This window comes from Procambarus clarkii, chromosome 10 (assembly GCF_040958095.1).
Source record: "Procambarus clarkii isolate CNS0578487 chromosome 10, FALCON_Pclarkii_2.0, whole genome shotgun sequence".
Lineage (NCBI taxonomy): Eukaryota > Metazoa > Arthropoda > Malacostraca > Decapoda > Cambaridae > Procambarus > Procambarus clarkii.
Genome location: NC_091159.1, coordinates 48,858,309 through 48,879,652, shown reverse-complemented (window position 1 = coordinate 48,879,652; position 21,344 = coordinate 48,858,309). Strand labels below are relative to the sequence as shown.

Sequence of the window (21,344 nt, the reverse complement as noted above, 5' to 3'; positions counted from 1 at the left end):
CAACACCACCACCCTGGACACTACAGGGGCCGTCCGCAGCCCCCAGCACTCTCCTTCTTATATCACTAATGTTGGCCTTCGAAAAGGACAAGTTTCAGTCCGCTGGAAGACGAGTAATGTTGTGACAATATATAAACACGAGACAACCCCAACATTACACACTAATATCTCATACTGATGTTACGGAAACGAGTTACTGGTACTCTACAGTACCAGTAACGAGTTACTGGTACTCTACAGTAACGAGTTACTGGTACTCTACAGTACAGTAACGAGTTACTGGTACTCTACAGTAACGAGTTACTGGTACTCTACAGTACAGTAACGAGTTACTGGTACTCTACAGTACAGTAACGAGTTACTGATACTCTACAGTAGAGTAACGAGTTACTGGTACTCTACAGTAGAGTAACGAGTTACTGGTACTCTACAGTAACGAGTTACTGGTACTCTACAGTACAGTAACGAGTTACTGGTACTCTACAGGAGAGTAACGAGTTACTGGTACTCTACAGTACCAGTAACGAGTTACTGGTACTCTACAGTAACGAGTTACTGGTACTCTACAGTACAGTAACGAGTTACTGGTACTCTACAGTAACGAGTTACTGGTACTCTACAGTACAGTAACTCGTTACTGGTACTCTACAGTACAGTAACGAGTTACTGATACTCTACAGTAGAGTAACGAGTTACTGGTACTCTACAGTAGAGTAACGAGTTACTGGTACTCTACAGTAGAGTAACGAGTTACTGGTACTCTACAGTAACGAGTTACTGGTACTCTACAGTACAGTAACGAGTTACTGGTACTCTACAGTACAGTAACGAGTTACTGATACTCTACAGTAGAGTAACGAGTTACTGGTACTCTACAGTAGAGTAACGAGTTACTGGTACTCTACAGTAACGAGTTACTGGTACTCTACAGGAGAGTAACGAGTTACTGGTACTCTACAGGAGATTAACGAGTTACTGGTACTCTTCAGTACCAGTAACGTGTTACTGGTACTCTACAGTACAGTAACGAGTTACTGATACTCTACAATAGAGTAACGAGATACTGGTACTATACAGTACAGTAACGAGTTACTGGTACTCTACAGTACAGTAACGAGTTACTGATACTCTACAATAGAGTAACGAGATACTGGTACTATACAGTACAGTAACGAGTTACTGATACTCTACAATAGAGTAACGAGATACTGGTACTCTACAGGAGAGTAACGAGTTACTGGTACTCTACAGGAGAGTAACGAGTTACTGGTACTCTACAGTACCAGTAACGTGTTACTGGTACTATACAGTACAGTAACGAGTTACTGATACTCTACAATAGAGTAACGAGATACTGGTACTATACAGTACAGTAACGAGATACTGGTACTATACAGTACCAATAACGTGTTACTGGTACTATACAGTACAGTAACGAGTTACTGGTACTCTACAGGAGAGTAACGAGTTACTGGTACTCTACAGTAACGAGTTACTGGTACTCTACAGGAGAGTAACGAGTTACTGGTACTCTACAGGAGAGTAACGAGTTACTGGTACTCTACAGTAACGAGTTACTGGTACTCTACAGGAGAGTAACGAGTTACTGGCACTCTACAGGAGAGTAACGAGTTACTGGTACTCTACAGTACCAGTAACGTGTTACTGGTACTCTACAGTACCAGTAACGTGTTACTGGTACTCTACAGTACAGTAACGAGTTACTGGTACTCTACAGGAGAGTAACGAGTTACTGGTACTCTACAGTACCAGTAACGTGTTACTGGTACTCTACAGTACCAGTAACGTGTTACTGGTACTCTACAGTACAGTAACGAGTTACTAATACTCTACAATAGAGTAACGTGTTACTGGTACTCTACAGTACAGTAACGAGTTACTGATACTCTACAATAGAGTAACGAGATACTGGTACTATACAGTACAGTAACGAGTTACTAATACTCTACAATAGAGTAACGAGATACTGGTACTATACAGTACAGTAACGAGTTACTGATACTCTACAATAGAGTAACGAGATACTGGTACTATACAGTACAGTAACGAGTTACTAATACTCTACAATAGAGTAACGAGATACTGGTACTATACAGTACAGTAACGAGTTACTGATACTCTACAATAGAGTAACGAGATACTGGTACTATACAGTACAGTAACGAGTTACTAATACTCTACAATAGAGTAACGAGATACTGGTACTATACAGTACAGTAACGAGTTACTGATACTCTACAATAGAGTAACGAGATACTGGTACTATACAGTACAGTAACGAGTTACTGATACTCTACAATAGAGTAACGAGATACTGGTACTATACAGTACAGTAACGAGTTACTAATACTCTACAATAGAGTAACGAGATACTGGTACTATACAGTACAGTAACGTGTTACTGGTACTCTACAGGAGAGTAACGAGTTACTGGTACTCTACAGGAGAGTAACGAGTTACTGGTACTCTACAGTACAGTAACGAGTTACTGGTACTCTACAGTACAGTAACGAGTTACTGGTACTCTACAGTACAGTAACGAGTTACTGGTACTATACAGTACAGTAACGAGTTACTGGTACTATACAGTACAGTAACGAGTTACTGGTACTCTACAGTACCAGTAACGTGTTACTGGTACTATACAGTACAGTAACGAGTTACTGGTACTCTACAGTACCAGTAACGTGTTACTGGTACTATACAGTACAGTAACGAGTTACTAATACTTTAATTACAAAATGCAGTAAAATACTGACGCTTGAGTGAGGAAGGTTAGGTGGGTTGGTTGGGTTGTGACGCCTCGTCTGGTACCCTTAACCACCCAATTGTTGACGGAGGGCTGACTGGTGCCCCCCCCCACAGTGTGGTGTGGGGGCTGACTGGTGCCCCCCCCACAGTGTGGTGTGGGGGCTGACTGGTGCCCCCCCCACAGTGTGGTGTGGGGGCTGACTGGTGCCCCCCCCCACAGTGTGGTGTGGGGGCTGACTGGTGCCCCCCCCACAGTGTGGTGTGGGGGCTGACTGGTGCCCCCCCCCACAGTGTGGTGTGGGGGCTGACTGGTGCCCCCCCCCCACAGTGTGGTGTGGGGGCTGACTGGTGCCCCCCCCCACAGTGTGGTGTGGGGGCTGACTGGTGCCCCCCCCACAGTGTGGTGTGGGGGCTGACTGGTGCCCCCCCACAGTGTGGTGTGGGGGCTGACTGGTGCCCCCCCCCACAGTGTGGTGTGGGGGCTGACTGGTGCCCCCCCCACAGTGTGGTGTGGGGGCTGACTGGTGCCCCCCCCCCACAGTGTGGTGTGGGGGCTGACTGGTGCCCCCCCCACAGTGTGGTGTGGGGGCTGACTGGTGCCCCCCCCCACAGTGTGGTGTGGGGGCTGACTGGTGCCCCCCCCCCACAGTGTGGTGTGGGGGCTGACTGGTGCCCCCCCCCACAGTGTGGTGTGGGGGCTGACTGGTGCCCCCCCACAGTGTGGTGTGGGGGCTGACTGGTGCCCCCCCCCACAGTGTGGTGTGGGGGCTGACTGGTGCCCCCCCCCACAGTGTGGTGTGGGGGCTGACTGGTGCCCCCCCCCACAGTGTGGTGTGGGGGCTGACTGGTGCCCCCCCCCACAGTGTGGTGTGGGGGCTGACTGGTGCCCCCCCCCACAGTGTGGTGTGGGGGCTGACTGGTGCCCCCCCCCCCACAGTGTGGTGTGGGGGCTGACTGGTGCCCCCCCCACAGTGTGGTGTGGGGGCTGACTGGTGCCTCCCCCCCCACAGTGTGGTGTGGGGGCTGACTGGTGCCCCCCCCCCACAGTGTGGTGTGGGGGCTGACTGGTGCCCCCCCCCCCACAGTGTGGTGTGGGGGCTGACTGGTGCCCCCCCCCCACAGTGTGGTGTGGGGGCTGACTGGTGCCCCCCCCCCACAGTGTGGTGTGGGGGCTGACTGGTGCCTCCCCCCCCACAGTGTGGTGTGGGGGCTGACTGGTGCCCCCCCCCCCACAGTGTGGTGTGGGGGCTGACTGGTGCCCCCCCCCCACAGTGTGGTGTGGGGGCTGACTGGTGCCCCCCCCCACAGTGTGGTGTGGGGGCTGACTGGTGCCCCCCCCCCCACAGTGTGGTGTGGGGGCTGACTGGTGCCCCCCCCCACAGTGTGGTGTGGGGGCTGACTGGTGCCCCCCCCCCCACAGTGTGGTGTGGGGGCTGACTGGTGCCCCCCCCCACAGTGTGGTGTGGGGGCTGACTGGTGCCCCCCCCCACAGTGTGGTGTGGGGGCTGACTGGTGCCCCCCCCCACAGTGTGGTGTGGGGGCTGACTGGTGCCTCCCCCCCCACAGTGTGGTGTGGGGCTGACTAGGTGCCCCCCCACAGTGTGGTGTGGGGGCTGACTGGTGCCTCCCCCCCCACAGTGTGGTGTGGGGGCTGACTGGTGCCCCCCCCCACAGTGTGGTGTGGGGGCTGACTGGTGCCCCCCCCCCCACAGTGTGGTGTGGGGGCTGACTGGTGCCCCCCCACACAGTGTGGTGTGGGGGCTGACTGGTGCCTCCCCCCCCCCACAGTGTGGTGTGGGGGCTGACTGGTGCCTCCCCCCCACAGTGTGGTGTGGGGGCTGACTGGTGCCCCCCCCCCACAGTGTGGTGTGGGGGCTGACTGGTGCCTCCCCACCCACAGTGTGGTGTGGGGGCTGACTGGTGCCCCCCCCCCACAGTGTGGTGTGGGGGCTGACTGGTGCCCCCCCCCCACAGTGTGGTGTGGGGGCTGACTGGTGCCCCCCCCCACAGTGTGGTGTGGGGGCTGACTGGTGCCTCCCCCCCCCACAGTGTGGTGTGGGGGCTGACTGGTGCCCCCCCCCCACAGTGTGGTGTGGGGGCTGACTGGTGCCCCCCCCACAGTGTGGTGTGGGGGCTGACTGGTGCCTTCCCCCCCCCACAGTGTGGTGTGGGGGCTGACTGGTGCCCCCCCCCCCCACAGTGTGGTGTGGGGGCTGACTGGTGCCTCCCCCCCCACAGTGTGGTGTGGGGGCTGACTGGTGCCCCCCCCCCCCCCACAGTGTGGTGTGGGGGCTGACTGGTGCCTCCCCCCCCACAGTGTGGTGTGGGGGCTGACTGGTGCCCCCCCCCCACAGTGTGGTGTGGGGGCTGACTGGTGCCCCCCACTTGCTTACAGTCAATATTGACTTTATAATAAGTGCATATGTGACATACTAATTGATTGTAAATATTTTAGTTTACCTTGAAAAGCTTCATAGAAAACACCGACCTCACCTAACCTTCTTAGTATGTTAAGATAAGCATCTTATTGCTTTTTAATTACAATTATTACTTAACCTATACCGTTGATAGGTTAAGTAATAATTGTAAATAAGAAGCAATAAGATGCTTATCTTAACATACTAAGAAGGTTAGGTGAGGTCGGTGTTTTCTATGAAGCTTTTAAAGGTAAACTAAAATATTTACAATCAATTAGTATGTCACATATGCACTTATTAAATAAGTCAATATTGACTATAAGAAAGTGCGAGAACGGGTTGGCCCCCACAGTGTAGTGTGAGGGGTTGACTGCTGCCCCCCCCCCCCCCCCCCCCCTCAAGCACGTAATTAAAGAATAAACAATAAGAACAGTTTTGGTCATTACGTCCAACACCACACTTACGGCACACCCTGAGTGTGAAGGTGTGTGTGTAGCATACATGTGTGTGTATAGCATACATGTGTGTGTGTAGCATACATGCGTGTGTGTGGAGCATACATGTGTGTGTGGAGCATACATGTGTGTGTGTATAGCATACACGTGTGTGTGTGTAGCATACATGTGTGTGTGTATAGCATACACGTGCGTGTGTGTAGCATACATGTGTGTGTAGCATACATGTGTGTGTGTGGAGCATACATGTGTGTGTGTGTAGCATACACGTGTGTGTGTGTAGCATACACGTGCGTGTGTATAGCATACACGTGTGTGTGTAGCATACATGTGTGTGTGTAGCATACACGTGTGTGTGTGTAGCATACACGTGTATGTGTGGAGCATACATGTGTGTGTGTGTAGCATACATTGTGTGTGTAGCATACATGTGTGTGTGTGTAGCATACATGTGTGTGTGTGTAGCATACATGTGTGTGTGTGTAGCATACATGTGTGTGTGTGTAGCATACATGTGTGTGTATAGCATACATGTGTGTGTGTAGCATACATGTGTGTGTGTGGAGCATACATGTGTGTGTGTATAGCATACACGTGTGTGTGTGTAGCATACATGTGTGTGTGTATAGCATACATGTGTGTGTGTATAGCATACACGTGCGTGTGTGTAGCATACATGTGTGTGTGTGGCCTCCGGCAACCAGGAGGCCTGGTCGACGACCGGGCCGCGGGGACGCTAAGCCCCGGAAGCACCTCAAGGTAACCTCAAGGTAAGGTGTGGAGCATACATGTGTGTGTGTATAGCATACACGTGTGTGTGTGTAGCATACACGTGTGTGTCTGTAGCATACACGTGTGTGTGTATAGCATACACATGTGTGTGTAGCATACATGTGTGTGTGTAGCATACATGTGTGTGTGTAGCATACACGTGTGTGTGTGTAGCATACACGTGTATGTGTGGAGCATACATGTGTGTGTGTGTAGCATACATGTGTGTGTGTGTAGCAAACATGTGTGTGTGTATAGCATGCATGTGTGTGTGTATAGCATACATGTGTGTATAGCATACATGTGTGTGTGTGTAGCATACATGTGTGTGTGTGTAGCATACATGTGTGTGTATAGCATACATGTGTGTGTGTGTGTAGCATACATGTGTGTGTGTGTGTGTGTGTATAGCATACATGTGTGTGTAGCATACATGTGTGTGTGTGTGTGTGTATAGCATACATGTGTGTGTAGCATACATGTGTGTGTGTAGCATACATGTGTGTGTGTGTGTATAGCATACATGTGTGTGTAGCATACATGTGTGTGTGTAGCATACATGTGTGTGTGTAGCATACATGTGTGTGTGTGTGTGTGTGTAGCATACATGTGTGTGTGTGTAGCATACATGTGTATGTGTATAGCATACATGTGTGTGTGTATAGCATACATGTGTGTGTATAGCATACATGTGTGTGTGTGTAGCATACATGTGTATGTGTATAGCATACATGTGTGTGTAGCATACATGTGTGTGTGTGTAGCATACATGTGTATGTGTATAGCATACATGTGTGTGTGTATAGCATACATGTGTGTGTATAGCATACATGTGTGTGTGTGTAGCATACATGTGTATGTGTATAGCATACATGTGTGTGTAGCATACATGTGTGTGTGTGTAGCATACGTGTGTGTGTGTAGCATACATGTGTGTGTGTAGCATACATGTGTGTGTGTAGCATACATGTGTGTGTAGCATACATGTGTGTGTATAGCATACGTGTGTGTATATAGCATACATGTGTGTATATAGCATACATGTGTGTGTATAGCATACATGTGTGTGTATATAGCATATATGTGTGTGTGTGTGTATTGCATACATGTGTGTGTGTGTAGCATACATGTGTGTGTGTAGCATACATGTGTGTGTGTGTGTAGCATACATGTGTGTGTGTAGCATACATGTGTGTGTGTGTAGCATACATGTGTGTGTATAGCATACATGCGTGTGTGTGTATAGCATACATGTGTGTGTATAGCATACATGTGTGTGTGTATAGCATACATGTCTGTGTATATAGCATACATGTGCGTGTGTGTATAGCATACATGTGTGTGTATAGCATACATGTGTGTGTATAGCATACATGTGTATGTGTATAGCATACATGTGTGTGTGTAGCATACATGTGTGTGTGTAGCATACATGTGTGTGTATAGCATACATCTGTGTGTGTATAGCATACATCTGTGTGTATAGCATACATCTGTGTGTATAGCATACATCTGTGTGTATAGCATACATCTGTGTGTGTATAGCATACATCTGTGTGTGTATAGCATACATCTGTGTGTGTATAGCATACATGTGTGTGTATAGCATACATGTGTGTGTATAGCATACATGTGTGTATAGCATACATGTGTGTGTATAGCATACATGTGTGTATAGCATACATGTGTGTGTGTGTAGCATACATGTGTGTGTATAGCATACATGTGTGTGTATAGCATACATGTGTGTGTATAGCATACATCTGTGTGTGTATAGCATACATCTGTGTGTATAGCATACATCTGTGTGTGTATAGCATACATCTGTGTGTGTATAGCATACATCTGTGTGTATAGCATACATGTGTGTGTATAGCATACATGTGTGTATAGCATACATGTGTGTGTATAGCATACATGTGTGTGTATAGCATACATGTGTGTGTGTAGCATACATGTGTGTGTATAGCATACATGTGTGTGTATAGCATACATGTGTGTGTGTATAGCATACATCTGTGTGTGTATAGCATACATGTGTGTGTGTATAGCATACATGTGTGTGTATAGCATACATGTGTGTGTGTAGCATACATGTGTGTGTATAGCATACGTGTGTGTGTATAGCATACATGTGTGTATAGCATACATGTGTGTGTGTAGCATACATGTGTGTGTGTATAGCATACATGTGTGTGTATATAGCATACATGTAGGTGTGTGTATAGCATACATGTGTGTATAGCATACATGTGTGTGTATAGCATACATTTGTATGTGTATAGCATACATGTGTGTGTATAGCATACATGTGTGTGTGTGTATAGCATACATGTGTGTGTATAGCATACATGTGTGTGTGTAGCATACATGTGTGTGTATAGCATACATGTGTGTGTGTAGCATACATGTGTGTGTATAGCATACATGTGTGTGTGTATAGCATACATGTGTGTGTATAGCATACATGTGTGTGTGTAGCATACATGTGTGTGTGTATAGCATACATGTGTGTGTGTAGCATACATGTGTGTATGTATAGCATACATGTGTGTGTGTAGCATACATGTGTGTGTGTATAGCATACATGTGTGTGTGTATAGCATACATGTGTGTGTATAGCATACATGTGTGTGTATAGCATACATGTGTGTGTGTAGCATACATGTGTGTGTATAGCATACATGTGTGTGTATAGCATACATGTGTGTGTAGCATACATGTGTGTGTGTAGCATACATGTGTGTGTGTAGCATACATGTGTGTGTATAGCATACATGTGTGTGTATAGCATACATGTGTGTAGCATACATGTGTGTGTGTAGCATACATGTGTGTGTATAGCATACATGTGTGTGTGTAGCATACATGTGTGTGTGTATAGCATACATGTGTGTGTATAGCATACATGTGTGTGTGTAGCATACATGTGTGTGTGTATAGCATACATGTGTGTGTGTAGCATACATGTGTGTGTATAGCATACATGTGTGTGTGTGTGTGTAGCATACATGTGTGTGTGTAGCATACATGTGTGTGTGTATAGCATACATGTTTGTGTGTAGCATACATGTGTGTGTATAGCATACATGTGTGTGTGTAGCATACATGTGTGTGTGTGTATAGCATACATGTGTGTGTGTGTGTATAGCATACACGAGACACTCACAACTTATCCTCTGGGACTCATAACACTCATTCCAAGTGTCCCCCCCCCCCTCCCCCCCCCCCCCCCCCACCTTTGTTCACAACTGGAGCGGACATCCAGGTGTTGCTGCTGTTCTTGTTCTACTTGTTCTTGTTATTGTCGTACTTGTTGTTAGTACTGATGAATGGTGGTGGTGATCACTGAGGACGTCACCACTGAGGACGTCAGCACTGAGGACGTCAACGCTGAGGACGTCACCACTGAGGACGTCACCGCTGAGGACGTCACTGCTGAGGAGCTGAGGACGTCACCACTGAGGACGTCACCAGAGGACGTCACCACTGAGGACATCACCACTGAGGACGTCACCGCTGAGGACGTCACCGCTGAGGACGTCACCACTGAGGACGTCACCACTGAGGACGTCACTGCTGAGGAGCTGAGGACGTCACCACTGAGGACGTCACCAGAGGACGTCACCACTGAGGACATCACCAGAGGACGTCACCACTGAGGACGTCACCGCTGAGGACGTCATCACTGAGGACATCACCACTGAGGACATCACCGCTGAGGACGTCACCACTGAGGACGTCACCGCTGAGGACGTCACCACTGAGGACGTCACCGCTGAGGACGTCACCACTGAGGACGTCACCACTGAGGACGTCACCACTGAGGGCGTCACCACTGAGGACGTCACCGCTGAGGACGTCACCACTGAGGACGTCACCGCTGAGGACGTCACCACTGAGGACGTCACCACTGAGGACGTCACCACTGAGGACGTCACCACTGAAGACATCACCAGAGGACGTCACCACTGAGGACGTCAGCACTGAGGACATCACCAGAGGACATCACCACTGAGGACATCACCAGAGGACGTCACCACTGAGGACATCACCAGAGGACGTCACCACTGAGGACGACACCACTGAGGACGTCACAACTGAGGACGTCACCACTGAGGACATCACCAGAGGACGTCACCACTGAGAACGTCACCGCTGAGGACGTCACCACTGAGGACGTCACCACTGAGGACATCACCAGAGGACGTCACCACTGAGGACATCACCAGAGGACGTCACCACTGAGGACATCACCAGAGGACGTCACCACTGAGAACGTCACCACTGAGGACATCACCAGAGGACGTCACCACTGAGGACATCACCAGAGGACGTCACCACTGAGGACGTCACCGCTGAGGACGTCATCACTGAGGACATCACCACTGAGGACATCACCAGAGGACGTCACCACTGAGGACATCACCACTGAGGACATCACCAGAGGAGGTCACCACTGAGGACGTCACCACTGAGGACGTCACCACTGAGGACATCACCAGAGGACGTCACCACTGAGGACGTCACCACTTAGGACGTCACCACTGAGGACATCACCAGAGGACGTCACCACTGAGGACGTCACCACTGAGGACATCACCAGAGGACGTCACCACTGAGGACGTCACCACTGAGGACATCACCAGAGGACGTCACCACTGAGGACGTCACCACTGAGGACGTCACCAGAGGACGTCACCAGAGAACGTCACCACTGAGGACGTCACCACTGAGAACGTCACCACTGAGGACATCACCAGAGGACGTCACCACTGAGGACGTCACCGCTGAGGACGTCACCACTGAGGACATCACCAGAGGACGTCACCACTGAGGACGTCACCACTGAGGACGTCACCACTGAGGACATCACAAGAGGACGTCACCACTGAGGACGTCACAGCTGAGGACGTCACCACTGAGGACGTCACCGCTGAGGATATCACCAGAGGACATAACCAGAGGACGTCACCACTGAGGACGTCACCACTGAGGACATCACCAGAGGACGTCACCACTGAGGACGTCACCACTGAGGACGTCACCACTGAGGACATCACAAGAGGACGTCACCACTGAGGACGTCACCGCTGAGGACGTCACCACTGAGGACGTCACCACTGAGGACGTCACCACTGAGGACGTCACCACTGAGGACATCACCAGAGGACGTCACCACTGAGAACGTCACCGCTGAGGACGTCACCACTGAGGACGTCACCACTGAGGACATCACCAGAGGACGTCACCACTGAGGACATCACCAGAGGACGTCACCACTGAGGACATCACCAGAGGACGTCACCACTGAGAACGTCACCACTGAGGACATCACCAGAGGACGTCACCACTGAGGACATCACCAGAGGACGTCACCACTGAGGACGTCACCGCTGAGGACGTCATCACTGAGGACATCACCACTGAGGACATCACCAGAGGACGTCACCACTGAGGACATCACCACTGAGGACATCACCAGAGGAGGTCACCACTGAGGACGTCACCACTGAGGACGTCACCACTGAGGACATCACCAGAGGACGTCACCACTGAGGACGTCACCACTGAGGACGTCACCACTGAGGACATCACCAGAGGACGTCACCACTGAGGACGTCACCACTGAGGACATCACCAGAGGACGTCACCACTGAGGACGTCACCACTGAGGACATCACCAGAGGACTTCACCACTGAGGACGTCACCACTGAGGACGTCACCAGAGGACGTCACCAGAGAACGTCACCACTGAGGACGTCACCACTGAGAACGTCACCACTGAGGACATCACCAGAGGACGTCACCACTGAGGACGTCACCGCTGAGGACGTCACCACTGAGGACATCACCAGAGGACGTCACCACTGAAGACGTCACCACTGAGGACGTCACCACTGAGGACATCACTAGAGGACGTCACCACTGAGGACGTCACAGCTGAGGACGTCACCACTGAGGACGTCACCACTGAGGACGTCACCACTGAGGACATCACCAGAGGACGTCACCACTGAGGACGTCACCACTGAGGACGTCACCACTGAGGACATCACAAGAGGACGTCACCACTGAGGACGTCACCGCTGAGGACGTCACCACTGAGGACGTCACCACTGAGGACGTCACCACTGAGGACATCACCAGAGGACGTCACCACTGAGGACGTCACCACTGAGGACATCACCAGAGGACGTCACCACTGAGGACGTCACCAGAGGACGTCACCAGAGAACGTCACCACTGAGGACGTCACCACTGAGAACGTCACCACTGAGGACGTCACCAGAGGACGTCACCAGAGGACATCACCAGAGGACGTCACCACTGAGAACGTCACCACTGAGGACGTCACCAGAGGACGTCACCACTGAACAAGTATTGTATATCAGAATATTGCAGAGAAACAGAAGCAGTTATTTTACTTATATATTGACTACATTTGGTTGACACACGTGGCTTTGTGGGGGTCATGAAGGCGAGGACCGAGAGCTGGAGTCTTGCCAGGTCAGCACCGGGGAGAGTAGTGAGCAGTGACCAGGGAGGGGCGCCGCCCCCCTCTTGCTTAATACGTAATTAATTAATAATTAGTGGGGCTGACAAGTACTCACACATGAGGCAGGTGTCTGAGTACACATATGGGAGGTTTGTACCAGCCCCCCCCCCACCTGAGCGGAGGCAGGTGTGTGAGTACACATATGGGAGGTGTGTACAAGTCACCCCCCCCCCCCCCCACCTGAGCGGAGGCAGCACCACCTGATGAAGTAGTCTCCTAGCACCAGTAAGGTAATGGTCATTAGAGCGTAACGACCAGGCCAGGAACAAGCTCACCAACACCCGGGGAGGGAACAAGGCGCCCCAGGGAGACAGGTGAGGCCCTCCAACTAGCCTCCATGTGAGGGCCTCCAACTATCACTTCACAGTTAAAAGTCATTTACATGACCCAAGCCGGCCAGCTTGGCCAGCCACGCTAGGGACACCCCGCAGACAGTGTAGGGAGACGTGTCACCCAGCAGACAGTGTAGGGAGACGTGTCACCCAGCAGACAGTGTAGGGAGACGTGTCACCCAGCAGACAGTGTAGGGAGACGGGACACCACGCAGACAGTGTAGGGAGACGGGACACCCAGCAGACAGTGTAGGGAGACGGGACACCCCGCAGACAGTGTAGGGAGACGGGACACCCAGCAGACAGTGTAGGGAGACGGGACACCCAGCAGACAGTGTAGGGAGACGGGACACCCAGCAGAGTGTAGGGAGACGGGACACCCAGCAGACAGTGTAGGGAGACGGGACACCCAGCAGACAGTGTAGGGAGACGGGACACCCCGCAGACAGTGTAGGGAGACGGGACACCCCGCAGACAGTGTAGGGAGACGGGACACCCAGCAGACAGTGTAGGGAGACGGGACACCCAGCAGACAGTGTAGGGAGACGGGACACCCAGCAGACAGTGTAGGGAGACGGGACACCCCGCAGACAGTGTAGGGAGACGTGTCACCCCGCAGACAGTGTAGGGAGACGGGACACCCCGCAGACAGTGTAGGGAGACGGGACACCCAGCAGACAGTGTAGGGAGACGGGACACCCCGCAGACAGTGTAGGGAGACGGGACACCCAGCAGACAGTGTAGGGAGACGGGACACCCCGCAGACAGTGTAGGGAGACGGGACACCCAGCAGACAGTGTAGGGAGACGGGACACCCAGCAGACAGTGTAGGGAGACGGGACACCCCGCAGACAGTGTAGGGAGACGGGACACCCCGCAGACAGTGTAGGGAGACGGGACACCCCGCAGACAGTGTAGGGAGACGGGACACCCAGCATACAGTGTAGGGAGACGGGACACCCAGCAGACAGTGTAGGGAGACGGGACACCCCGCAGACAGTGTAGGGAGACGGGACACCCAGCATACAGTGTAGGGAGACGGGACACCCAGCAGACAGTGTAGGGAGACGGGACACCCCTCAGACAGTGTAGGGAGACGGGACACCCAGCAGACAGTGTAGGGAGACGGGACACCCAGCAGACAGTGTAGGGAGACGGGACACCCAGCAGACAGTGTAGGGAGACGGGACACCCAGCAGACAGTGTAGCACGGGGGGGACAAGGGTCGGGGAGGTGGTGACTGCCTCACACAACCTCCAGCAATGCTTCACTACACACCAAGCAACACTGCCTCAAGCTAGGGGCACGCCGCGGAGCCAAGAGGCACTGGCAACGGCAGCAACAGCCAGCAACGAGAGCAACAACGACTGACAATTCTATACAACATAGGTTATGGTACACACAGAAATCACATTAACGTGATATGTCAATGAACAAATTCCACAGGAGCCGTGATGAGGGTTCGAAGCTATGCGCTGGGTGTTCCCAGGTGCGCTCTAGTCGACTGTACCACGACATGGTAAAAGAATTCCTATCTGGGGTACCACTGCCCCCCCCCCCTTCCCAAGGGCCCGGACTCAGCACATCAACACATGGTCGGAATGCGGAATGGTCGAACAAATGGTTGTTAGAGTATAACCCAACCAAATGTAATGTAATAAAAATAGGTGTAGGGAGCAGGAGGCCAAATACAAGATATCATTTGGGAGAGGAAATTCTTCAGGAGTCAGAGAAAGAAAAAGACTTGGGGGTTGATATCACGCCAGACCTGTCTCCTGCAGCACATATCAAGAGGATAACATCAGCGGCATATGCCAGGCTGGCCAACATACGAACGGCATTCAGAAACTTGGGTAAAGAATCATTCAGAACTTTGTATACCACATATGTCAGGCCAATCCTGGAGTATGCAGCCCCAGCATGGAGTCCATATCTAGTCAAGGATAAGACTAAACTGGAAAAGGTTCAAAGGTTTGCCACCAGACTAGTACCCGAGCTGAGAGGTATGAGCTACGAGGAGAGACTTCGGGAATTAAACCTCACTTCGCTGGAAGACAGAAGAGTTAGGGGGGGACATGATCACCACATTCAAGATTCTGAAGGGAATTGATAGGGTAGATAAAGACAGGCTATTTAACACAAGGGGCACACGCACAAGGGGACTCAGGTGGAAACTGAGTGCCCAAATGAGCCACAGAGATATTAGAAAGATCTTTTTTAGTGTCAGAGTGGTTGACAAATGGAATGCATTAGGAAGTGATGTGGTGGAGGCTGACTCCATACACAGTTTCAAGTGTAGATATGATAGAGCCCAATAGGCTCAGGAACCTGTACACCTGTTGATTGATGGTTGAGAGGCGGGACCAAAGAGCCAGAGCTCAACCCCCGCAAACACAACTAGGTGAGTACATCACACCAGGCACATGGCCGCTTGGTGTGCCTCACCAGGCGGCCAGGGTGAGGCTCACTAGGCGGCCAGGGTGAGACTCACCAGGCGGCCAGGGTGAGGCTCACCAGGCGGCCAGGGTGAGGCTCACCAGGCGGCCAGGGTGAGGCTCACCAGGCGGCCAGGGTGAGGCTCACCAGGCGGCCAGGGTGAGGCTCACCAGGCGGCCAGGGTGAGGTTCACCAGGCGGCCAGGGTGAGGTTCAGGTACGTGGTTGTGAGTGAGCAGGACAGGTCAACGTCCGTCCTGAGGTGTGGTGGAGGGGGGGGGGGGGGGAGAGGGTCGGGGAGTCCACACTCACACCCCCACCCTAACCCCACACCCTCCACCCTTACACCTTAACCCACTCCTACCCCCAACCCCTTACTAACACATTACCCTACACTCTACACCCTACACCCAGCACCCTACACCCAGCACCCTACACCCTCACGGCATACGCCAGCTTTACTCTCTTTTGATATTTTCCTGCCTTACACAACACTCACCCTTCAGCACACCCTCCCCTCTCACCAGCCTGTCACCCTACCTTCACCACAACACCCTCACACCTCTACACCACCTCCCTGCCATACCTTGAAGTTACCTTGAGATGTTTCCGGGGCTTAGGGTCCCCCGCGGCCCGGTCGTCGACCAGGCCTCCTCGTTGCTGGACTGGTCAACCAGGCTGTTGGACGCAGCTGCTCGCAGCCTGACGTATGAGGTGCGTCATATTTTGTCATCAGTATGGCAGGATGTCATACTGACATCCTTTGGAGGTGTTTATCCAGTTCTCTCTTGAACACTGTGAGGTTCAGCCAGTTATGTCCCTTATGTGTAGTGGAAGCGTGTTGAACAGTCTCGGGCCTCTGATGTTGATAGTTCTCTCTCAGAGTACCTGTTGCACTTCTGCTTTTCAAACGGGGGTATTCTGCACATCCTGCCATGTCTTCTGGTCTCATGTGGTACTATTTCTGTGTGCAGGTTTGGAACCAGCCCTTCTATTATTTTCCACGTGTAAATTATTATGTATCTCTCCCGCCTGCGCTCAAGCGAATACAGATTTAGGCTCTGTAGTCTGTCCCAATAGTTTTAAATGTTTTACTGAGTGGATTCTAGCAGTAAAGGCTCTCTGCACGCTCTCCAGGTCAGCAATTTCTCCAGCTTTGAAAGGGGCTGTCATTGTGCAGCAGTACTCCACTCTAAGAGAGCACAAGCGTCTTGAAGAGTATCATCATCGGTATAGCATCTCTAGTGTGAAAGGTTCTTGTTATCCAACCTGCCATTTTTCTTGCAGTTGTGACGGCTACTTTATTGTGTTCTTTAAAGGTAAGGTCTTCCTACATGAGTACACCCAGATCCTTTAGGGAGGATTTGGGTGTACCACCACCACACCTCTACACCTCCTCTCTACCATCACCACCACACTTACAGTGTTGATGAGGATGGGCTGAGTGTAGGGAGCAGCAACGAGGCGCAACACTGTGTTGAGCGGCGCGCTTATCTGCCAAGGAAAGTCAAGTGTTGCAACCAGTGAGGGCAGAAAGTATTGCAGTGGTGACCTGTGCAACACCGGAGACTCACTGTACCTCAGCCCCGTCACTCATCTCACAGCTGCACCTCACATCATGAACCATGGCTCACATCAGCAGCACAATTAGGTGAGTACATGCACCCCATCTTTCCTTCAAGTTAAAGGCAGCGAAATTTTGCTTCATTTCCGTGGGCTGGTTACTGGCAGGTTGTGAGTTACCTCACGACACTCCTGTGCTACCTCAACCCTTACCTATCACTGCCTACCTAGCATGGCTTAGATAACAGTACTTACCTATGAGTGACTACGAGTGAGGTGAAGCTCTTTATACCCCGTCAACAGGCCTTGTTTTACCTGTTGCCTCACAGGTTAATTATTTAGCACATTCTTTATCGCATTTGGTGGTTGACATGTGGTGAGGCAGGGGTGAGTGACGGGGGTGAGGCAGGGGTGAGTGACGGGGATGAGGCAGGGGTGAGTGACGGGGGTGAGGCAGGGGCGAGTGACGGGGGTGAGGCAGGGGTGAGTGACGGGGGTGAGGCAGGGGCGAGTGACGGGGGTGAGGCAGGGGTGAGTGACGGGGGTGAGGCAGGGGTGAGTGACGGGGATGAGGCAGGGGTGAGGTGACGGGGGTGAGGCAGGGGTGAGTGACGGGGGTGAGGCAGGGGTGAGTGACGGGGGTGAGGCAGGGGCGAGTGACGGGGGTGAGGCAGGGGTGAGTGACGGGGGTGAGGCAGTGGTGAGTGACGGGGGTGAGGCAGGGGCGAGTGACGGGGTGAGGCAGGGGTGAGTGACGGGGGTGAGGCAGGGGTGAGGCAGGGGCGAGTGACGGGGTGAGGCAGGGGTGAGTGACGGGGTGAGGCAGTGGTGAGTGACGGGGGTGAGGCAGGGGCGAGTGACGGGGTGAGGCAGGGGTGAGTGACGGGGGTGAGGCAGGGGTGAGTGACGGGGGTGAGGCAGGGGTGAGTGACGGGGGTGAGGCAGTGGTGAGTGACGGGGGTGAGGCAGGGGCGAGTGACGGGGTGAGGCAGGGGTGAGTGACGGGGGTGAGGCAGGGGTGAGGCAGGGGCGAGTGACGGGGTGAGGCAGGGGTGAGTGACGGGGGTGAGTGACTGGGTGAGGCAGGGGCGAGTGACGGGGGTGAGGCAGGGGTGAGTGACGGGGGTGAGGCAGGGGCGAGTGACGGGGTGAGGCAGGGGTGAGTGACGGGGGTGAGGCAGGGGCGAGTGACGGGGTGAGGCAGGGGTGAGTGACGGGGGTGAGGCAGGGGTGAGTGACGGGGGTGAGGCAGGGGCGAGTGACGGGGTGAGGCAGGGGTGAGTGACGGGGGTGAGGCAGGGGTGAGGCAGGGGTGAGTGACGGGGGTGAGTGACTGGGGTGAGGCAGGGGTGAGTGACTGGGGTGAGGCAGGGGTGAGTGACGGGGGTGAGGCAGGGGTGAGTGACGGGGGTGAGGCAGGGGTGAGTGACAGGGGTAAGTGACGGGGTGAGGCAGGGGTGAGTGACGGGGTGAGGCAGGGGTGAGTGACGGGGTGAGGCAGGGGTGAGTGACGGGGTGAGGCAGGGGTGAGTGACGGGGGTGAGGCAGGGGTAAGTGACGGGGTGAGGCAGGGGTAAGTGACGGGGTGAGGCAGGGGTGAGTGACGGGGTGAGGCAGGGGTGAGTGACGGGGGTGAGGCAGGGGTGAGTGACGGGGTGAGGCAGGGGTGAGTGACGGGGTGAGGCAGGGGTGAGTGACGGGGTGAGGCAGGGGTGAGTGACGGGGGTGAGGCAGGGGTGAGTGACGGGGTGAGTGACGGGGTGAGGCAGGGGTGAGTGACGGGGGTGAGGCAGGGGTGAGTGACGGGGTGAGGCAGGGGTGAGTGACGGGGTGAGGCAGGGGTGAGTGACGGGGTGAGGCAGGGGTGAGTGACGGGGGTGAGGCAGGGGTGAGTGACGGGGGTGAGGTAGGGGTGAGTGACGGGGTGAGGCAGGGGTGAGTGACGGGGTGAGGTAGGGGTGAGTGACGGGGTGAGGCAGGGGTGAGTGACGGGGTGAGGCAGGGGTGAGTGACGGGGTGAGGCAGGGGTGAGTGACGGGGTGAGGCAGGGGTGAGTGACGGGGGTGAGGCAGGGGTGAGTGACGGGGGTGAGGCAGGGGTGAGTGACGGGGGTGAGGCAGGGGCGAGTGACGGGGGTGAGGCAGGGGTGAGTGACGGGGGTGAGGCAGGGGTGAGTGACGGGGTGAGGCAGGGGTGAGTGACGGGGGTGAGGCAGGGGTGAGTGACGGGGGTGAGGCAGGGGCGAGTGACGGGGGTGAGGCAGGGGTGAGTGACGGGGGTGAGGCAGGGGTGAGTGACGGGGTGAGGCAGGGGTGAGTGACGGGGTGAGGTAGGGGTGAGTGACTGGGGTGAGTGACTGGGGTGAGGCAGGGGTGAGTGACTGGGGTGAGGCAGGGGTGAGTGACGGGGTGAGGCAGGGGTGAGTGACGGGGGTGAGGCAGGGGTGAGTGACGGGGGTGAGGCAGGGATGAGTGACGGGGGTGAGGCAGGGGTGAGTGACGGGGGTGAGGCAGGGGTGAGTGACGGGGGTGAGGCAGGGGCGAGTGACGGGGGTGAGGCAGGGGTGAGTGACGGGGGTGAGGCAGGGGTGAGTGACGGGGTGAGGCAGGGGTGAGTGACGGGGGTGAGGTAGGGGTGAGTGACTGGGGTGAGGCAGGGGTGAGTGACTGGGGTGAGGCAGGGGTGAGTGACTGGGGTGAGGCAGGGGTGAGTGACGGGGTGAGGCAGGGGTGAGTGACGGGGGTGAGGTAGGGGTGAGTGACTGGGGTGAGGCAGGGGTGAGTGACTGGGGTGAGGCAGGGGTGAGTGACTGGGGTGAGGCAGGGGTGAGTGACGGGGTGAGGCAGGGGTGAGTGACGGGGGTGAGGCAGGGGTGAGTGAGGGGGGTGAGGCAGGGGTGAGTGACGGGGGTGAGGCAGGGGTGAGTGACGGGGGTGAGGCAGGCAGGGAGGTGGTCACAGGAGTGGGCGGGAACAAGCGAGACTCTGGAAAGTAACAGCCAACTTCCTGGTCGAAGATGGCCGCACCATTTCCCTTCCAGACGCACGTGTGTACACACACACACACACACACACACACACACACACACACACACACACACACACACACACACACACACACACACACACACACACACACACACACACACACACACACACACAACTCAACTCTGGAAAGTGTAAGGTGATGAAATTAGGCGAAGGGAGCAGGAGGCTGAACACAAGGTATCATCTGGGAAGGGAAATCCTGCAAGAATCAAATAGAGAGAAGGATCTGGGGGTTGATATCACACCGAACCTGTCCCCAGAGGCCCACATCAAAAGAATATCATCAGCGGCATATGCTAGACTGGCCAACATAAGAACTGCCTTCAGAAACTTGTGTAAGGAATCTTTCAGAACCCTGTATACCACTTATGTAAGACCAATCCTGGAGTATGCAGCTCCAGCCTGGAGTCCATACCTAGTTAAACACAAGACAAAGTTAGAGAAGATTCAGCGGTATGCCACCAGGCTCGTCCCGGAACTGAGAGGATTGAGCTACGAGGAAAGGCTAAAGGAGCTGAACCTCACATCCCTGGAAAACAGAAGAGTAAGGGGAGACATGATAACCACCTACAAAATTCTCAGGGGAATTGACAGGGTGGACAAAGACAAACTCTTCAGCACGGGTGGGACACGAACAAGGGGACACAGGTGGAAACTTAGTACCCAGATGAGCCACAGAGACGTTAGAAAGAATTTTTTCAGTGTCAGAGTAGTTAATAAATGGAATGCATTAGGCAGTGATGTGGTGGAGGCTGACTCCATACACAGTTTCAAATGTAGATATGATAGAGCCCAGTAGGCTCAGGAATCTGTACACCAGTTGATTGACAGTTGAGAGGCGGGACCAAAGAGCCAAAGCTCAACCCCCGCAAGCACAATTAGGTGAGTACACACACACACACACACAAAACAGACAAAGAATGAAACAGACAAATCAGTAAAGAGACTAAAAATCTAATACACAAATGTTGATGCACGGTCAAACAAAGTGG

The 21,344-nt window shown here is 53.5% G+C and overlaps 1 protein-coding gene across 1 annotated transcript; it reads left to right on the top strand.

Annotated features, from left to right (window-relative positions):
• Positions 1-9,747: 9,747 nt before the first annotated feature.
• Positions 9,748-10,077, top strand: LOC138363358 (protein PBMUCL2-like). The gene has a single exon (XM_069322386.1). The coding sequence runs from the start codon at positions 9,748-9,750 to the stop codon at positions 10,075-10,077; it is 330 nt and encodes a 109-aa protein (XP_069178487.1).
• The last annotated feature ends 11,267 nt before the right edge of the window (positions 10,078-21,344 follow it).

Coding starts and splice junctions, on each gene's coding strand:
- LOC138363358 (XM_069322386.1), top strand. CDS start 9,748: ATGGTGGTGGTGATCACTGAGGACGTCACCACTGAGGACGTCAGCACT.